The sequence below is a fragment of the Crotalus tigris genome, unplaced genomic scaffold, assembly GCF_016545835.1.
Source record: "Crotalus tigris isolate CLP2741 ecotype Arizona unplaced genomic scaffold, ASM1654583v1 scf7180000017568.12009008, whole genome shotgun sequence".
Taxonomy (NCBI): domain Eukaryota; kingdom Metazoa; phylum Chordata; class Lepidosauria; order Squamata; family Viperidae; genus Crotalus; species Crotalus tigris.
Window position 1 is genome coordinate 10,343,163 of NW_024096478.1, and position 17,528 is coordinate 10,360,690.

General features: G+C 36.7%; 1 protein-coding gene across 6 annotated transcripts in view; it reads right to left on the reverse strand.

Annotated features, from left to right (window-relative positions):
• Positions 1-17,528, reverse strand: part of TENM2 (teneurin transmembrane protein 2) — an 869,909-nt gene that overhangs the window by 147,973 nt on the left and 704,408 nt on the right. For all 6 annotated transcript variants that reach the window (XM_039353403.1, XM_039353419.1, XM_039353411.1 and 3 more), the window contains 2 exons: positions 1,486-1,686; positions 633-818 (listed from right to left, as the gene is read on the reverse strand). In XM_039353403.1, the coding sequence (XP_039209337.1) occupies positions 633-818; positions 1,486-1,686 (387 nt within the window). The remainder of the gene's footprint in view (positions 1-632; positions 819-1,485; positions 1,687-17,528) is intronic.

Sequence of the window (17,528 nt, forward strand, 5' to 3'; positions counted from 1 at the left end):
TTAGGCTGACATATAACAAAAGCAATGCAATTGTGTTAGCCCCAGCACTCTGCATGATGCCAAAGCTGTGCTGAGTAGCCTGCTGTTAGAGAAGGGTATACCATCATGCTGTAGCACTGCTTCAGCCCTCCCATGCTGTGTCAGTCTATAGGCAAGCACCATGACCACTGTCACAGCACAACACATGGAAATACTAGGGAGCTATTTCTATAACAACAGGAGGACAGTTCCCACTCAACTTGACCCTTGCTCTTGATGGCTATTATGATGATACACTCAGAATGAAATATTTAATAAAGAGGTAGTTCAGAAAATAGGCTAGCTAAAGGGAAAGAGGGTGTAAAGGTTAAAATAAACTCTTGGTTAAATTGAGTGGAACAATCTCATCAATAGTTAATATCCCTTCTACACCAAATGAAATATGAAGAACAATAATTTATATTGTTGCAAGTGCTAATCTGCTACCAATTATAAAAAATATATAATCTCTGCTTTAAAATTCAGAATTAATGACTGGAAGCAGATGAGTCCATAAAGGGACATCCGGTTGCCATACACAATTGTAACTATGTTTCTACAAGTTATGAAAAGAAAGCAATATGTGCCTGTTTCGGTGGCTGTCGTTTGCCTACCAATGGTGCAGTGCTCCCCATTCCAGCCCTCTCGGCATTCACATTTTCCATCTTTACAAGTTCCATGTTCTGTGCAGCGGGGATGGCAAACACGTTGGTCACAGGCTATTCCTGTCCAGCCCTCTTCACAGCGACATGCTCCACCAATGCATACACCATGAGTGCCACAGTCTACAGCACATACTTCTGGAAAAGAATAAGAAAGAAAGAGAGAGATGGAAATTAAGTTGCTTATTACGCAGTCTTGTCATGAAAACCAACAGCATTTTGAACACAAGATATATTGCATCCAAGCAGTTGGGATTTTGTTGACAATGTCAACAAAAAGAGACCACAAATTAAAAATTCTGATATACTTTTACTGTATTTCCAAAGGTGAGTACAATTTTGGATAACCATTATGGTGGATGTATTGTGAACTGACAGTTTTAGAAACAAACATCTTCAACACTATCATAACATAGGATTACAAAAAATACAAGGGGTGAAAATCAAAACATTGGAAGATAAAACTTTTTTTTATATTGATTTGATTAACCATGAGTAAATTGTCAGTTACACAGCACTTCAGAATTCAGGCAGTGCTGCCAAGATAAAGGATAGTTTGAAAATAGGATAAATGATAGTTTGAACATTAAATAAATGCTCAAAATTACTGTAATCAAGGAGCAAACTCTTATTGTTCCTACACTGTAAGCTGTATGCAGGATTTGGGGTACCTGAATTTACATCAGAATTCCAACTCTTAGCACAACAGCTGACTTTGCCTGATTTGAATTATCTGGAACCAGAGACCATCCAGTCTATTGGATATCAAGAATAAGTATTCTAAAACTAAATGTTTTTTTCTTACCAACGGAGCAGTCAGGACCCATCCAGTTGGGATCACAGTTACAGAGGCCTGTATCAGAGAGATATGTGCCATGCCCACTGCACTGGTCTGGACACTGGGCACGTGGAAGTTCACAATTTAAACCTCCCCAGCCTGGGCTACAGAGGCATTCTCCATTTACACAGACACCATGGTTGGAACAGGATGGATCCAAGCAATCAACTGAAACAAAGCAAAACAAAACAAAGTGAGTGAAAAAGGTCAGGGCACTGAACACACAGTCTGAATTGACATCAATTGATGGGTCTGTGCTCAGCAGCTTCCTTGCTGCTGAAATGAAGCAAGCTTGCTCAGCTGTTTGTTAGGATTTTCTGGGAATCTGAAAACATAAAAAGGTCATTCTGCTTGCTATGAAGAAATTTCAAGAACCAAGTAGGGTTGAAAAAAAAAAGAGGAATAGGGGAAGAAATTAATAAAACAAAATAGTAAGACTGTTTTGAGACCAAGGAAGAAGAATATATATTCCAAATAGACACCAAACACTGGGATTCTTAAACAATTTATCAATAATCCTGTAAACTTCACAATGACACATACATAAACAGAACAATGTTACTCAGTTGCTATGACATTCTTTGTATTTTATGTATTTAGGCTTCAGAGATTTGATGAAAGGAGGCAAGAAAGTTTGTGTTCTCACTGTCTTTCCCTAGTCAGCTGACGTCCAAGACGTGAGAACCTTTCACCAAACACAAATCTTGCCTATGTAAACTTTGAAAATAACTTCCTTCTAACATATATTCAAGCAGAGTATTACTTAAAAAAAAATCTTGGAATGATTTATGACTCCCTTTAAATTGGGCCTCAAAGGCCAAAGAGGAGCACAAATGCTATACTAACACAATTCAGCGTGTCAATTACATCTAAAAAAAAAACATATAGTAAGAAGAGTTCTCTAGGCAGTATCACTACTACCTGCTCTTTATCCCTGAAGCTAATTGACAAACAGTGGAGTTGCTTATGCTCCTTTTGGTCTTGTCATGCTTTCCACTGTACAGTATTCTTTGCTTCTATCTTTCAAGCATTCCTTCAACATAACTGGCATAAAACAGTGCAAGCAGCCACTCCTCATCCCTTTTATTTGGCTTTTTTCAGTACTATACTTGGAGACACTTGCTGCAACTGGAAAACCATGGTGGCATCAGAAAACAGTTGTCAAAGTAGAGTTAGATTTCTGAATAAGAATTTAAAGACTAATATAGAAAGTCTGTGGGTGAAGGTATATAGATAACCGTCCCACCCCACAGATAGTGAATGGTACTCATTTAATAATGTTGCATGAGCATATTTTCACATAGCAGCTTTAGCTTCATTAGTCCCATCAATACAGTGATTTCCCATCATATTGGATTTCGTCTTTCATAATTCTCAGCTCGAACATCCAATTGGAAATTATAGGATTTGGTTCACTGCATTTTGAGAGCCTAGCTTAATGAATAAATCCACAAGATGCTCTGTAAACTGAAAGACAAGTAGATAAATTTTCAGGTCGACCCTGACACAATTGAGCCCAAAGTTTCTGATGTGAAGTGAAACATTTGTTAAGTGAGTTTTGTTCCATTTTACAACCTTTCTTGCCACAGTTTTTAAGTGAATCATTGCAGTTGTTAAGTTAGTAACACGGTTGTTAAGTGAATCTGGTTTCCCCATATGAATTTGCTTGTCAGAAGGTTGCAAAAGGTGATCCCATGACCCTGGGATATTGGAAACGTCATAAATATGAGCTAGTTACGAACTGTCTGAATTTTGATCACATGACCACGGGGATGCAGCAACAGTTGTAAGTGTGAAAAATGGTTACAAGTCACTTTTTCCCCCAGTGATCTAACTTTGAAGAGTCACTAAATGAACTGTTGTAAGTCGAGGACTACCTGTATTTAAAATGAACATTCAAGGCTCTGAGGCCTTACCTATCCTTGAATGTCTGAAAGAGGCTTCTACAGTATAACATTCAGCTGAAAAAAGCACAAAATCCCTTAAGAAGTTCATATTAAATGCACCATGGTCTGAAGGTCTCCCTGCAGTGATGCTGGTGAAGTGCAACCATGATTCCCTCTTCACAGGATCTATTCAGAATGCTTTGAACTGGATGTATATGCACATTAAATCACAAAGCACTCAGAATAAAACGATGCTTTAATGGTTCCGTGAAGCAGATGATGAAAAGAAAACTGTAGACCCTCTTGGGGTTTGGAGTGCATTCCTAGCATCTTGAATGACAAAGGAATATAGCTTTCTCTCTTTTTCTGACCTAAATTTATAAATGCTTTAAACATGAAATATTCCTTTAAAAGTAGTATATTTACTAACTGGACTATCCTCTGTATTCTGAGTTAAAAACTAGCTTTTGGTGGTTTGGAACTTTCATTTCTAGTGTCAAATAACCGGATGAAAAATAGATGAAGTCTCATTGGAAAAACGATTCACTTCTCTGACTGATCATAACAAAAAGAAAAAGAAGCAAGCTATGTCACATCTATATTGCATCATCTAGAACAAATATTTCAGTTAGAACCAACACATTCACTTTTATTGTTTATAGTTTTTGCAGATATAAATTAATGACTCTGTTGGTTAAGAATAAACTATCACATTCCAATCAATAAATGTAAGTATAAGTCTTCCAGATGTTGCTAACTTATCTGTCATCACTGGTTTGCTCATTCCCATTTTGCTCTTAAATGGGAAGAAATAAATTAACACAGTATCTCTTGTTTCCTTAATGCCATTTTCCTCTAGACCAGGGGTCTCCAAACTTGGCAACTCTAGGACTTGTGGATTTCAACTTCAATATGCTGGCTGAGGAATTCTGGGAGTTGAAGTCCACAAGTCTTAAAGTTGCCAAGTTTGGAGATCCCTAATCTAGACAAAGTAAGAGGCGAGGAAAAAGCAAGGAGAAAAGACATTGAGGTTTTGGCCAGAAGACCAAAGTAATTGTAACTCAAATTATTTGTTTTTTAGAACATCATTCAATTTTTATCTTAATAATGTCTCATTTTGTTGCTTTTGATACATCCCTGCCCTCTCTCCCTTATTCCCAAGAAGAAATTACTTTATTGCACACATTCTCCTTGCTAACAAATCATCTTTGCTGCATGCTTGTTAACATGATTTTTGTCCTGAATCTATTCTTTGTATCTCTTTGTTATTCCCCCTTTGAATGCTACCCTCATTATGTAATTAGAAAGTACATTATAAACTAGGGGAAAAAATAATTTGGTATCCCAGATACACTTCACAGATAAAAAGTAGTCTATTGCTATCTCTAAAGAGAGTCAAATGGCCATTTCAGGATGTACTATCAAAGTGGATCAGTACACGTGCCCACCCTACCATAATTGCAATAAACTTTTCTACTGTAAAATTAAAGCAGAAGATGAACCAGCCATTTTTACACATTTATAAGTTTATATCTTTTTCTTAAATATTAACATCAATAAATCTACAATCACTTTTCATCAAATTCTGGGGCAAAATTAATTTACTCCCCCGTTTGCAAGGGGCAAAATTAATTTACTCCCCCGTTTGCAAGGTGGAGTATTGAAATAACTACCTTATAATCCAATCCAGATTATACAGATAATCCCCTGGTTGACTACTGCAACATACTCTTACATGAGGCAGCCCTTGAAGATCACCCAGAAGCTTGACATGCCCATGCAATACTTCTGCTTTACAAGCTGCACTGGTGCTCCATTTTCTTTTAAGTGTGAATCAATGTGCTAATTATGCCTAATATGGTATAGAGTCAACTATTTAAGAGACAGTTTAGCTTCTCTAGCATTTGGCCAGTGTTTTGATCCAACAAGTTTGACATATTCTAGGTTCCTTTGATTCTTTTGGAACCCTAGAAGTGGGCTTTGACTGTTGTAATACCTACTGTCTGGTATGTAGTTCTCCTTGAGAACCATGTAGTTCCTATATTTTTGTCATTTCAAAAGGCCTTGAAGACATGGTCTTCTCCCACATCTTTGACTATAATGGATGTTGCCCTGTATAAGGAGTGAGTGTGTGTTTTATGACTACCTGGATTGGCATCTTGGCTTTCTTGATTATCTTCTTTTATTGTTGCATTTACTTTATTGCTCTATAGTTTTTCTGCTTTCTTATAAAGTGCCCGTAGTTCTTGGACTCAGATGGTAAACAAATAAATAAAAAACCCAAATAATCAGGGGATTCCAATTTTATCTTTATAAAGAATGAATTAAAACCTGTCTGAAGTCTTCCAGGGACAGCTGGATGTGTATGTGTATGTCTGTAGTATTCAGAATGACTATGATTCTAATCATTACTTTAAGTTATGTAATATACTACCAATCAATGTTAATGTCAATATCAATATTTTTATATTATATTTCTACATTGTTTAAAAGAACACACTGTTAAATTCTAAACCAAATATTTCTGAAGAGGACTCTAAATACTGATAATTATATATTCCACTTAATTAGTTAAAAGAAGAAAAGTGGAGGCCATGAGTCTTTAATTGACATTAGATATCACACTTGGATTGAAGGAGGAAATACATTAGGTTAAGTGCATTTTGTTCCAGTGAGTTCAAGTAGTTTACTTTATGATAAATCTATTTAGTACAACAAGTTTAATCATTTCTGCTTGTGGGTTTCTAATAATTAGCTTATTTTTCTCCAATATCATAAAAACATCTATTGTAAATTTGAACCTTCCCTTTGTTTCCAACCTCCCTTCATCTGACTTCCAAAAACCATAAAAATAATTGCTAATGCTTTGCAATTTCTTCAGTTAATCCCCTTGGAACCTAGAAGTATGCTTCAACAGATTATGCTGGTTTAAATTTATTAAAATATCATCTATTTAATTCCTCTCCTGACCAGAAGTGCAGAAATGGGGAAATTTTCTGTATGTATGGATTTGTGTTTGGGAAGGAGAAGGGGAGAGGGGTGTGTGTGTGTGTGTGTGTGTGTGTGTGTATGTGTGTGTGATTCTCTTAGAAAGAGGTATGATTTATAATTTTTATCTTCCTCTAATTTTGATTACACCTGCCAATACAATTCCAGCCCCCTATTTGTGCTAATCCCTTATTACAACTTCAATAACATGCCATTCTGCTATAATATTTCTAAAGATTTGATACTTTCCTTCACAGAATCAACATTTCTTGGATTTTAGATTACTCTTAGGCAAACAGCAATACAATTTTAATCCTAATCCCACTGAAGCTTTTCAAATGAGATCAGTGCCACAAACAGAGAGCTTGACCTTCTCATTCTTCTTGTTCTCTTAGGAACTAAGATTACAAAAAAGAGGCTCCTAGTGTTATCAAAGAATATGGATGCCTGTCAGAGACCTGACTTTCTAAGTTTTTATTTATTTTATAGATAGACTTGGCCCTTCTTATTCTGAACTCAAATGATCAGGGCAAGAGTCATCTGCAGGAATTGATTGCCACTGAAACTCAAAAACACATTCACTGAGTATTTGTTCTGCTATACCCGAGTAAGTGACAATTTTCTGTCTTTTACAAATGTCATGTTATAGTAGCATTTGTATCTACTGCTCACACAATGGATGAAGACACTGGGAAAATCTGTAACAAATTGCAAGTGGTACTAAATACAACATGAAAAAAGTGGGTGATTATGAACGAGTGTCCACAAATAGATAATTAACAAGAAAAAGAGAGCAGAGACACTGTAAGATACAGGAAAACACATGATAAAATGTGACTGTGCCACAGATTCTATTGATTTAAATTTATTTTAAAGGATAAAAATATTTTATAACAAAAATTATAACTTGATATACATTTGTTGATTTAAATGTTCTGCTGGAACATTCTCCTCTCTGAGATTAGGATGTTGGCCTAACTTGAAGACCTGCTATGCAATATTCCTGGTTATGTTGACCCTGACAGAGCATATCTCTTGGCTGCTATTTGTACTTAATGTTTTCTTTGAATTATGTTTGAACTATTTTAAATGTTTTTATGTTTGTTTGCCAGCTAGAGTCAAAGGTGTGAGATGAGTGATGACACTAACTAACTAAACAAATAGGTCTAAAAATTTTGGAAAGAGTATACTGGAATTTTTACCAAATAGGATTATACAGTGAGAGAGAAAAAAAATGTGGAGAGAAGATGTATTCAGGAAGAAATTTCACTAGAAAAGTAAGGTTCAACTGGCAATAAACCAATTATCAAATAGGAAAACCGCAGGCAGAGATTAAATACTCTTTGAACTCTTGAAATCTGCAGGAGAGATAGTTAAAAGCCCAGCACTTCTATGTTAACACATATGAAACAATGCTGTGTGCCTTAGAGACTAGAATAAATGGTGTATGTGTATCTACACACACACACACACACACACACACACACACTGCTACTTAGTTACTAACACTTATATGCCATTCCAGTCAAAAGTGACTCTGAATGGTTTAAAAACCTCCAGATATAATAAAAAGGTTAAAAAGAAAAGTACAATCTGATATAATAAACAACAGCCCAATATGACTGCCATACTAATAAAAGTATGTGATACACAACCTTTCCTTGATGAGAGCAAAGACTCAAATTTTCCTGTTAAAGGTCCTTTGGAAGAGCCACTTCTAAATAGTCACTTGAAACCATAACTCGTATACCAAAGCAGTTAGACTCAACAGATGTGCAAAATACTGAACAACTGTACCAATTATCAGGGAAACAGTTTGGTTTTGTCAAAAAAGGAAATACGTAGCAAGAACACAAGGACTATGATGAGACTCTGAGTTTCTGTATCCAGGGAGGTTAGGTTAAGCTCACCTGTCCTAACCCTTTGCTGTCGAGCAAGGAATATTTATTCAAACAGTGAGCGAATTGCTGCTTGAGCTGATCTCTTGCTGAGTTTTATTTTAATCTGGCAAGTGCCATTATATTTTTTCCCATGCATATATTTTATTTTATTCAATGACTATTTAAAAAAACATGTCTTAAACATTTTAGATTTATTATTTTATCCTATTACAGTGTTACTTGTCTTAAATGCATTTTTGGGTGGAAGATAGGGTACAGTTCTGGTCATCGTGATACAAAAAAGATGCTGAGACCCTAGAAAGTGTGCAGAGAGGAGCAACCAAGATGATAAAGAATCTGGAGGCTAAATTGTATGATGGTTGACGGCTATGTATGTCTAGCCTATTGAAGCGAAGGTTTAGGGGTAATAGCAATAGCACTTAGACTTATATAATGCTTCCCAGTGCTTTACAGCTCTCTCTAAGTGGGTTACAGAGTCAGCCTATTGCCCCCAACAATCTGGGTCCTCATTCCAACCTTGGAAGGATGGAAGGCTGAGTCAACCTTGAGCCGGTGAGATTCAATCTGCCAAACTGCTGGCAGCTGGGAATGAGCAGAAGTAGCCTGCAGAACTGCATTCTAACCACTGTGCCCCCAGGGCTCTTGATAAGTGTCTTCCACTACTTGAGGGGGCTGTCACAGAGAAGAGGGGGTTGACTTATTCCCAAAGAACAAGAAGTATGGGATGGAAGCTCATTAAAGCTCATTAATTTATCCAGCCTAGAAGTAAGAAGAAATTTTCTGACAGTGAGAACAATTAATCAGTGGAACAGCTTGCCTCCTGGAGTTGTGGGTGTTTTGTCACTGAAGATTGGGCAGCAGTTTGACCATTTATAAAATCTCATGTCTTGAGAAGAGGGTTGGACTAGAACAGGGCTTTTCAACCAGTGGTACGGGTATTACCTGTGGTACCTTGGCACCTGGCAGGTGGTACACAACCATCCTAGAAAAATGGTAGCGGGGGAGAGGAATGAGCTGAACCAGTGGCAGCATTGCACAAGCCTGAGCGAGAGACGGCTGGAGCTGCAGGACTGTCAGGGCTCAGCGGAAGCTCCAGGATCAGTACCGCTTTCTACCTGATTGGCACTTCTTTAGGGCTGTCAGGGTTTAGTGGAAGTGCCAGGATCAGCGCCAGGCTCCAGTTGGAATCGGTGCTGATCTTGGTGCTTCTGCTGAGCCCAGAAGAAGCACCAATCAGCTGGAATGTTGCAGCATCTCCAGGGTTTTGTGATTTACATTCAGATGCTTGGCAACTGATTCATATTTATGACGGTCACAGTGTCCCAGGGTCATGTGAAGTGACCAAAACCTGCTGCAACCACCCAGCAGGTGGGGGGGGGGAATAAAAACCAAACACTCCCCACCCCACCCCCGCTGCCAATCCTCAACAGAAATGCTCACAAGAATAGAAACCTCAGACAGGAGGAAGAGCGCGGTCGGATGGGCAGGCTGGTGTTTTGCTCGGCTGTGGCTTGGGGGCCACTTTTTTCAGTGCCGTTGTAACTTCGAACAGTCATTAAGTGAACTGTTGTAAGTCGAGGACTACCTGTACTTTATCTCCTTTTTCCTTTTTTTGGTTTTTACTCATCAAGTTTTTGACACCTTGCTAGGCGACTGGTGGTACTCAGATGTTGCCATATCCTAAAAGTGGTACAATGGGTGAAAAGGTTGAAAAACCCTGGACTAGAAGACCTCCAAGTCCCCTCCAGCCCTATGATTCTGTGTTCTACGTTCTATTATCAGTAAGAAAAAAAAATAACAATCAAATTTTCAAACATAACCAGTCATATTTTTTTCAATCTGTTTCAGCAGGATTACTGTAATTGGTATGGCAAAAACCCTCTTTCCTTTGCTCACCTGGTTATCCAGATTTTTACAACTGAGATGTAATAACCCTAGTTTTAGCTAACTATTAAGCAAAGGATTTCTTAATACCGTATTTTCCGGTGTATAAGATGACTTTCTAGAGCCTGAAAATCTTCTCAAAAGTCAGGGGTCGTCTTATACACAAGAATATACGGGTAGCTGTTCTCTGAATTTAAAACCAATCTGCCCCCTAGTGGCCAGCCCTATTTTTTTTTACAGAAATAAGCACTGACAGGACAAAGCTTTCTAGCAGCAAAGGAGCTCCTATTGTGCTCATCTATAAACAGAAATTCAATATTGTACTGTATTTTCTGGCATATAAGATGACTTTCTAAAGCCTGAAAATCTTCTCAAAAGTTGGGGGTTGTCTTATACGCACAGTCGCCTTATACGTCGGAATATACGGTATCTCTGTTTCTCAGCAGTTGGCTACCTGCCCCAAACCCTTCAGATAAAAGTAACCTGTGGAAGATATTTTTATTTGTTTTTATTTACTTTCCACTTGTTTTAAACATTTCCGGTTGGTATTGTTTTTAAAACAACAACAACAATATCTTGCTTTATTGGTTTGTTGAGCATTACCTACCTGGACTTCAAACAAAAACACCATTAAACATTATGCTGCTTTTCACTAGGGCTTTACATGAGAACAGCACTTGTCTGTTGCTTTTCTTCACACTTCTCTGCACAACTGAAAAAGAGTTGTGATTGCTTTAAGGAGTTCACTCACTACAGTAATACAATTTTTAACTTCCAACTTAGGCAGCAGTTGGATTAATTTAATGTATAGTAGAGAGGTACTGTGTTTCTAGGAGGTTTATAGCACTTCCAAATACTGTTCAAAGCATGCAGAAATGTATTTTTTTCTTCCATTAATCAATTTAATAATTGATTGTTCCCAGGCGATCACATCAGACACAATTCCAGATGGCACAGTTATTAACCAGCCATGATCTTAAGCAAGATATTTACTTATTTATTTAATTAGCTTTATATCTCTTCTTTTTCAAAGCTCAAGATGGCATATTCAAATTTATCCTACCACCACGTAAGATAAGATGGAAAAACAGCCACAAGCACAAAGTCACCTAATCAAAGAAATAAATCTGCCTTTCTTAAATATGGTCCAACAATGTAAAACTGATTATAAATTATTCTAAGAATGGAGTCTCCTAAATACTTTTTTAAAAAATAGACAAATCTGTGTCCTGTTGAGTTGTTGTTTCAGATATATGTCCTTATCTAAACAGAAAAGAGAGTGATGGTTCATGGCTTAGTAACACTGGAGATGGTCTCTGCTCTAGTACTTCAAGTTCTAGCACTACATGTTGGGGTGAATTCCCTCTCTCACCTCAGCTTCCGTCCACCTAACAGCTGGAAAGCATGTTCTATGCAAGTGGATAAACAGGGGCCACTTCGTGGAGAGAAAAGTTGGTGCTCCATGCAGGCAGTCTGATTCCTGCTTGCTTTCAACCTTCCTGTTTACAGTGCCCTTTTGCAAGGGATCTCTTGGAAGGGAGGAGGCATAGGATGACACTGCAGGAAGTGTCTTTTTTTCTGGTATGAAGTCAGCTCACCCTCCTGAGATGCAGCTTGGAAAACATGTGAGCATGTCCTAAAACAAAGCTGGTTAAAAATTGGCAGCCAAACTACTACTTTGCAATAGTATTGTGATCTAATGGCTAATGTAACAATGCCACACGCTAATAATAATACCGTATATGCCGGCGTATAAGGCGACTTCCGCGAGCGCTGAAATCGGCGCCAAAGACGGGGGTCGTCTTATACGCCGAGTCATCTTATACGCTGGAAATACTGGTAGTTTCCGGCGTATAAGACGACGTTCTAGGAATGCGGCTTGGCGATAAAGACGGGGGTCGTCTTATACGCCGGGTCACCTTGTATGCCGGCATATACGGTAACATAAACAGAGAATCAGAAAGATTATTGATAGAAGTAGGAACTACTTCCAACTTCCTATTGTCTGTTCCATTGAATTTCTTCGTGAGAAGCTAAAAGCCTACCCGAATTCCTTCCTTCCTTCCCCTCCCCTCCCCTCCCCCTTCCTTCCCTCCTTCCCAGCAGATAAGTAAGTGGCTGTTACTGTGTGGGGGAGGGAGGGAGGGAGGGCTTACGAGACTGGTTGGGAAACTATAATGGAACATTCAAAATTAACATCATGTGACTGTAGTAGCAGCCTGGTAGAGCTGAAACAGCAACAAACCAGTACTACTGAAGCAGTCACTACTTCCCGAAATGTCATTCCCTTGGGAATCATGGGTCCTGGATTTTGGACACATTCTGTAAATTAGTCCATTCAAGGAACTAGGTTCAAAAAATGTTGCCCTATGTTGCAACTTTTTACAGTTTAAAGTTACAGGAAAAAGATTTTACTGGGATAATGTACATTGTAGTAATATTAAACTATTAGGTTTTTTTTTTAAAAAAATCCATAAGGTAAGTAAGAACTTTTATTAAAAGATAAAAGCTCATTAACTAGCGCTAAGCTCCTGTTATTAAGCTCTTGACTTGGCCATTTGATTATTCCTTCTTTTACTGATTTATGTTACAATTGAGCCAATGGCATATTGATAGGAAAGTTGAATAGTAATATATATTGTATACTCCAAAATAAAATACACTTGTGGGGATGGGTAATACAGAAGGAGTTTGTTAATGAATAGCCTTATTAACAGTTATCCCTCAATAAACAATAACTGAAGAGTAATGAAGTAGAGAAAGTATTGACAATCTAGGAGGTTGCCAAAGAAACAACGATATTCCAACAATTGTCACCATTACAATAATAATATTTGGATATTTCTTGATTATAGATCAGAAAACATGAGCAGTGTGATGTTCCAAGGTGCAACTCTTGCCTCACAATCAGGAGGCTTTGAGTTCAATTCTAGCTAGCAGTAGATATTTTTCTCTCTGAAAAATATGTGAGCTGTGAGTTCCATGTAGGCATCAGGAAGGGCATCCAGCCAGTAAACACTCAGCTCCATTCAGTAGCCCCGACTCCACCCAATGCAAGAGATTGCAGGTTTATTAAAAAAAAATCAGAAAATGCATATACATAAGTTGAAGAGAAAAATATGTAATAGTTTAATTAAATAAAATACACCTTAGGATTATAAAATCAGAGCTGGAAGAGTCTTGCAGATCTTCTAGTTCAACCCTCTGCCTCAGATCATCCTAGCAAATGGCTGTCCAATGCCTGCTTGAAAACCTCCAATGATAGAACTCCCATGATTATAGGAACTGTTCCACTGCTTATTAGCAATCCCAGTAAGGAAATTTTTATTTCTAGTTTGGACCTCTCTGTGAATATTTCTGGTCACTGATTCTTTTCTTACTGTGATGCATAACAGACAATAAATCCACACCTCTCTTTTGTGACAACTGTTCAAATAATGAAAGACATATGTCACATCTCCCTTTAAATTTCTTTTCTTTACTGTAAACTTACCCAGTTATTTTATCAATTCTTCATAAGATTAAGCCCCTCTGCATTTTTGTTGCTCTTTTTGCTCTTTCTAATTCCTCAGCAGCCAGCAAAATTTGACAATTATGCTAATCTTTGACTTTAATAAGATCTGATGATGAGATTGGACAAGTATTCCAGGTGCTGCCTAACTAAAGCAGCACAGAATAAAACTATCACTTCCCATGATCTGGACTTGCATTGACTCTTTTAGCATTGCCACACACTTAATTCCTTTATTTTTCTTTGTGTGCCCTCAATTGCTATTTAAATCTTTATATGTTAATCTTATTGGTAGAGAAGGCCCAAATCCTACATAAAAAGTCCAATTAAAGTTCAATTAAAGTTCAGGCATAGGGCAAGGTATAAGCTCTTTCGCTTGCTAAATTGTACCTTGATGTACCGTATATTATGGGATAAGGCATAATGCACAAACAAGAAAGATTTTGCACATACTATAGTTAAAATGTGTTGGTCAAACGAGAAGTAGATTGTTAAAAAGGGAAGTATATTATTGGGAGTTAGGCTATGGTACTAAAATTGTGATTAACCTATGCATACGCTGGAACATTTTTGCTGTGTCCTTTCTTTGGTAGAATAAAGCTTATTTTACAATCTCTTCCATGGTGTATTAAATTTGGGCAAAGGGCACACTGGGCAACAGAACCAGTATTGAGTTGGGACAACATTATTAAGCAAACACAATTTAAGGTTTCAAAACCTCTTATACTAGACTAGAGTGTTTTTGGATTTTCATTAGTCTGGGCCTCATCCAGAGTTCTCAAGAGCTTTTACTTTTAAATTGGAAAGGGGTGTTATATTAGGTACTGATCAGTAGGGGGCATTACATGATTCATTTTTGTCTTGATTGAAAAGTATGAGAGCATGTAGAAAAATTTCCTAAGATGACCCTTCCTGCAAGCTAGGAACTCTCAGATCAAGATATCTATAAAATTAAATTCAGGGTATAATCAACAAGTGTAAGCCTGTGGATTCAATTGCTGTTAAGGGGTTCAATATAGAACATCTAGTATGCAGCATACTTATGCTGAAAATGTACTTTAACGATGAAACTGATCCCATAGTGCTTCCTACTGGTCAGTAGCTAACATAGATAAAGTACTGTCTACACAGAGTTAACCCAGATGAGATTAAGCCTAATGTATCTTTTTAAAAATACATATTTTTGGGAATACTTTGATATTATGAGAAAAGCTATCCATGCAAAGATAATTTATTTGTATTAATAAGCATATGAATGGCCAATCACACAATGATGTTTCACAGAATGAGAAAACAACTTGCTTAAGAATGTATTTCTTCTTGAAGTCTATGCTCTTAAAATGATTTAGCGTATATAGAAAAATCAACAATATGAGATTCAGAATACATGGGATGTTTAGGGCCTAGATTATTAGCTGAAACCTAGTAACATAGTTTCCATAGATATGACGTTCTCACTGTTCCACCCTAAGAAAAACTTAAAGGTAGAATACATATATTCAATCACACAAGGACAAAAAGGTCAAGGCATTTTTCCAATATTGTATTATGCAAAATTCCCTAGGGCTAAAAATTATATTTATAAAGTTAAATACCTTTGAAAAATGGCACAGCTATAAAAGTGACAACAAAAATACTATTAACCTAACCTAATTTGTTAATTTTACTCACTTTCTACCCCAAATTGCACTAAATGAAGGCTGACAAGTTAGCTATTTCAATTTTTTGTGTGTGCAATTTTAATAGAGCAACAGTGAACGCAGCAAAATTTGTGTATCACATATATCGATTTCAGTGCCATGGCCATTTCAGGTAAATTGTTTGAACAATATGACTATGATGAATATCTGAAATAAACAGCTAACGGGGAAAAAAGTGCTGACCTACAGTATCCAATTCCATTTCATAGCTAGAAAGTAGCATATGAATCAACCTCAGTCCATTCTTTTCAAAGCACAAATCAATAGAGATTTTTTTTACCTTTTAATAAAAAATCAGATATGTTTATTTGTTGTTGCTATTGCTACATGGAATAAATGTTTTAAACTACTAAATAATTGCCTAAGAATTTATTTTATATGCACCTAACCTAGTATCTCCTAAAGAATTTTGCATAGTACCAACAAAATGAAAGTTATTTTGAAGAGACAGTGCCAATATTACGGAATTCTGCTTTATTAAATGATGCATGGGATTTTTTCTTGTGATTTTTTTGAACCATATATATATTTCATTTATACATGTTTTTTAAAATCCATTGATCTTTCAAATTCCTTATTCTTTTTTGCTCCTGATTAAATCGTTTGTTCATTCTTTCTGAACACACTAATATGTAGAGGTCAGAGTTTAGCAGTCACAGAGAGCCTTTAAATAAGAATAACATTTCACTTATGTCAAGTTTTTTTCTTCTGGAATCTATAAAGGAATTGCATTACCTATAAAGATAATAAACCTATTACAGTTTACAGTATTTCTTTTCTTGATGAAAGAACTTGGAGATGAAAATTAGTTTCACATTAAAAACAGGATGAAATAGGCTTGTAAAGGTAAGTTAAAAGCCAAATTAAATTATTCCAGTATTTGAGGGGCTGTGACAAAGAAGAGGGGGTCAAATTATTCTCCAAAGCACCAGAGGACAAGAAACAATAGTTGGAAACTGAGCAAATAGTGAAGCAACCTAGAATTAAGGAGAAACTTCCTAACTGTGAGGACAATTAACCAGTGGAACAGCTTGCCTTCAGAAATTGTGGAGGTTTTTAAGAAGAGACTAGACAGTTACTTGTCTGAAATGGGATAGGTTCTTTTGCTTGAGCAGGGAGCTGGACTAGAAGACCTCCAAGGTCCCTTCCAGCTTCTATTCTATTCTATTCTATTCTATTCTATTCTATTCTATTCTATTCTATTCTATTCTATTCAAGATCATCATAAATGTGATGATTCTATACTGTATTTTTCCTATGAGGACAAATTTGTTTCCCCAGATAATTTGACCAGGATGGTATCAGGTCCAATGTGTATTTATATATTTTTACCACACACCCAAATACATGCACATGATGTTCTTCTGTGCACAGATTTATGGGAGAAGGGAAACACCAGGATCATGAGATTTCTGATTAAAGAATGTTGTCCTGGGGTATAGGTTTTGGAGGCTATAAAATCCAAATAGCTATGCAGAGAATTTGTTTTAAATATTTACTTCAGAAATTTTCCAAAGAAAGATTTGCATTAATTTTATAATTATTTCTTAAACAGAATAAATAAAGCACTGGAATTAAGGGCTCTTTCAGTCATAAATATTTGACTAGGTTTTCCTGAACTAAATGCACTTATTGAGACTCTCGTAAAATACTGTTATTTTGAAGAGGATACTGAAACAGATTATATTTACCATACATTTGCAAAAATTTCTCCAGAGAAACTGAAAAAGGAGAAAGGTACAGACTGGCTGATGCAGGCATATTCTTGGTGCAGTTGCAATGCCTACTCTGACTCTTGATATTGGCAAGAGGAATATAAAGAATTGCTTAGCCACCCACAAACTGAATAATCTGACTGGGTCTGTGAGCTGGATGTTGAAAGTTTTCTATAAATACAGAGTACATAAATATAACATAAATGATAGCATTGCTATTTCTGTGGACAATTTGACCATTCAGTGACAGATATGAAGTTTAACTTATTAACATATTAAGGTTCTTGAATTCATAAGCTCTGCGGGCCTATATACAGGGCTTTTTTTCTCATAGAACGCCCAGAATGGCTGGAACCTTGTAGGGTAGGCAAGGCAGGTTGTATGACGTGTGTGAGTTTCGGCACCTTTTTTTTTTTTTTAGAAAA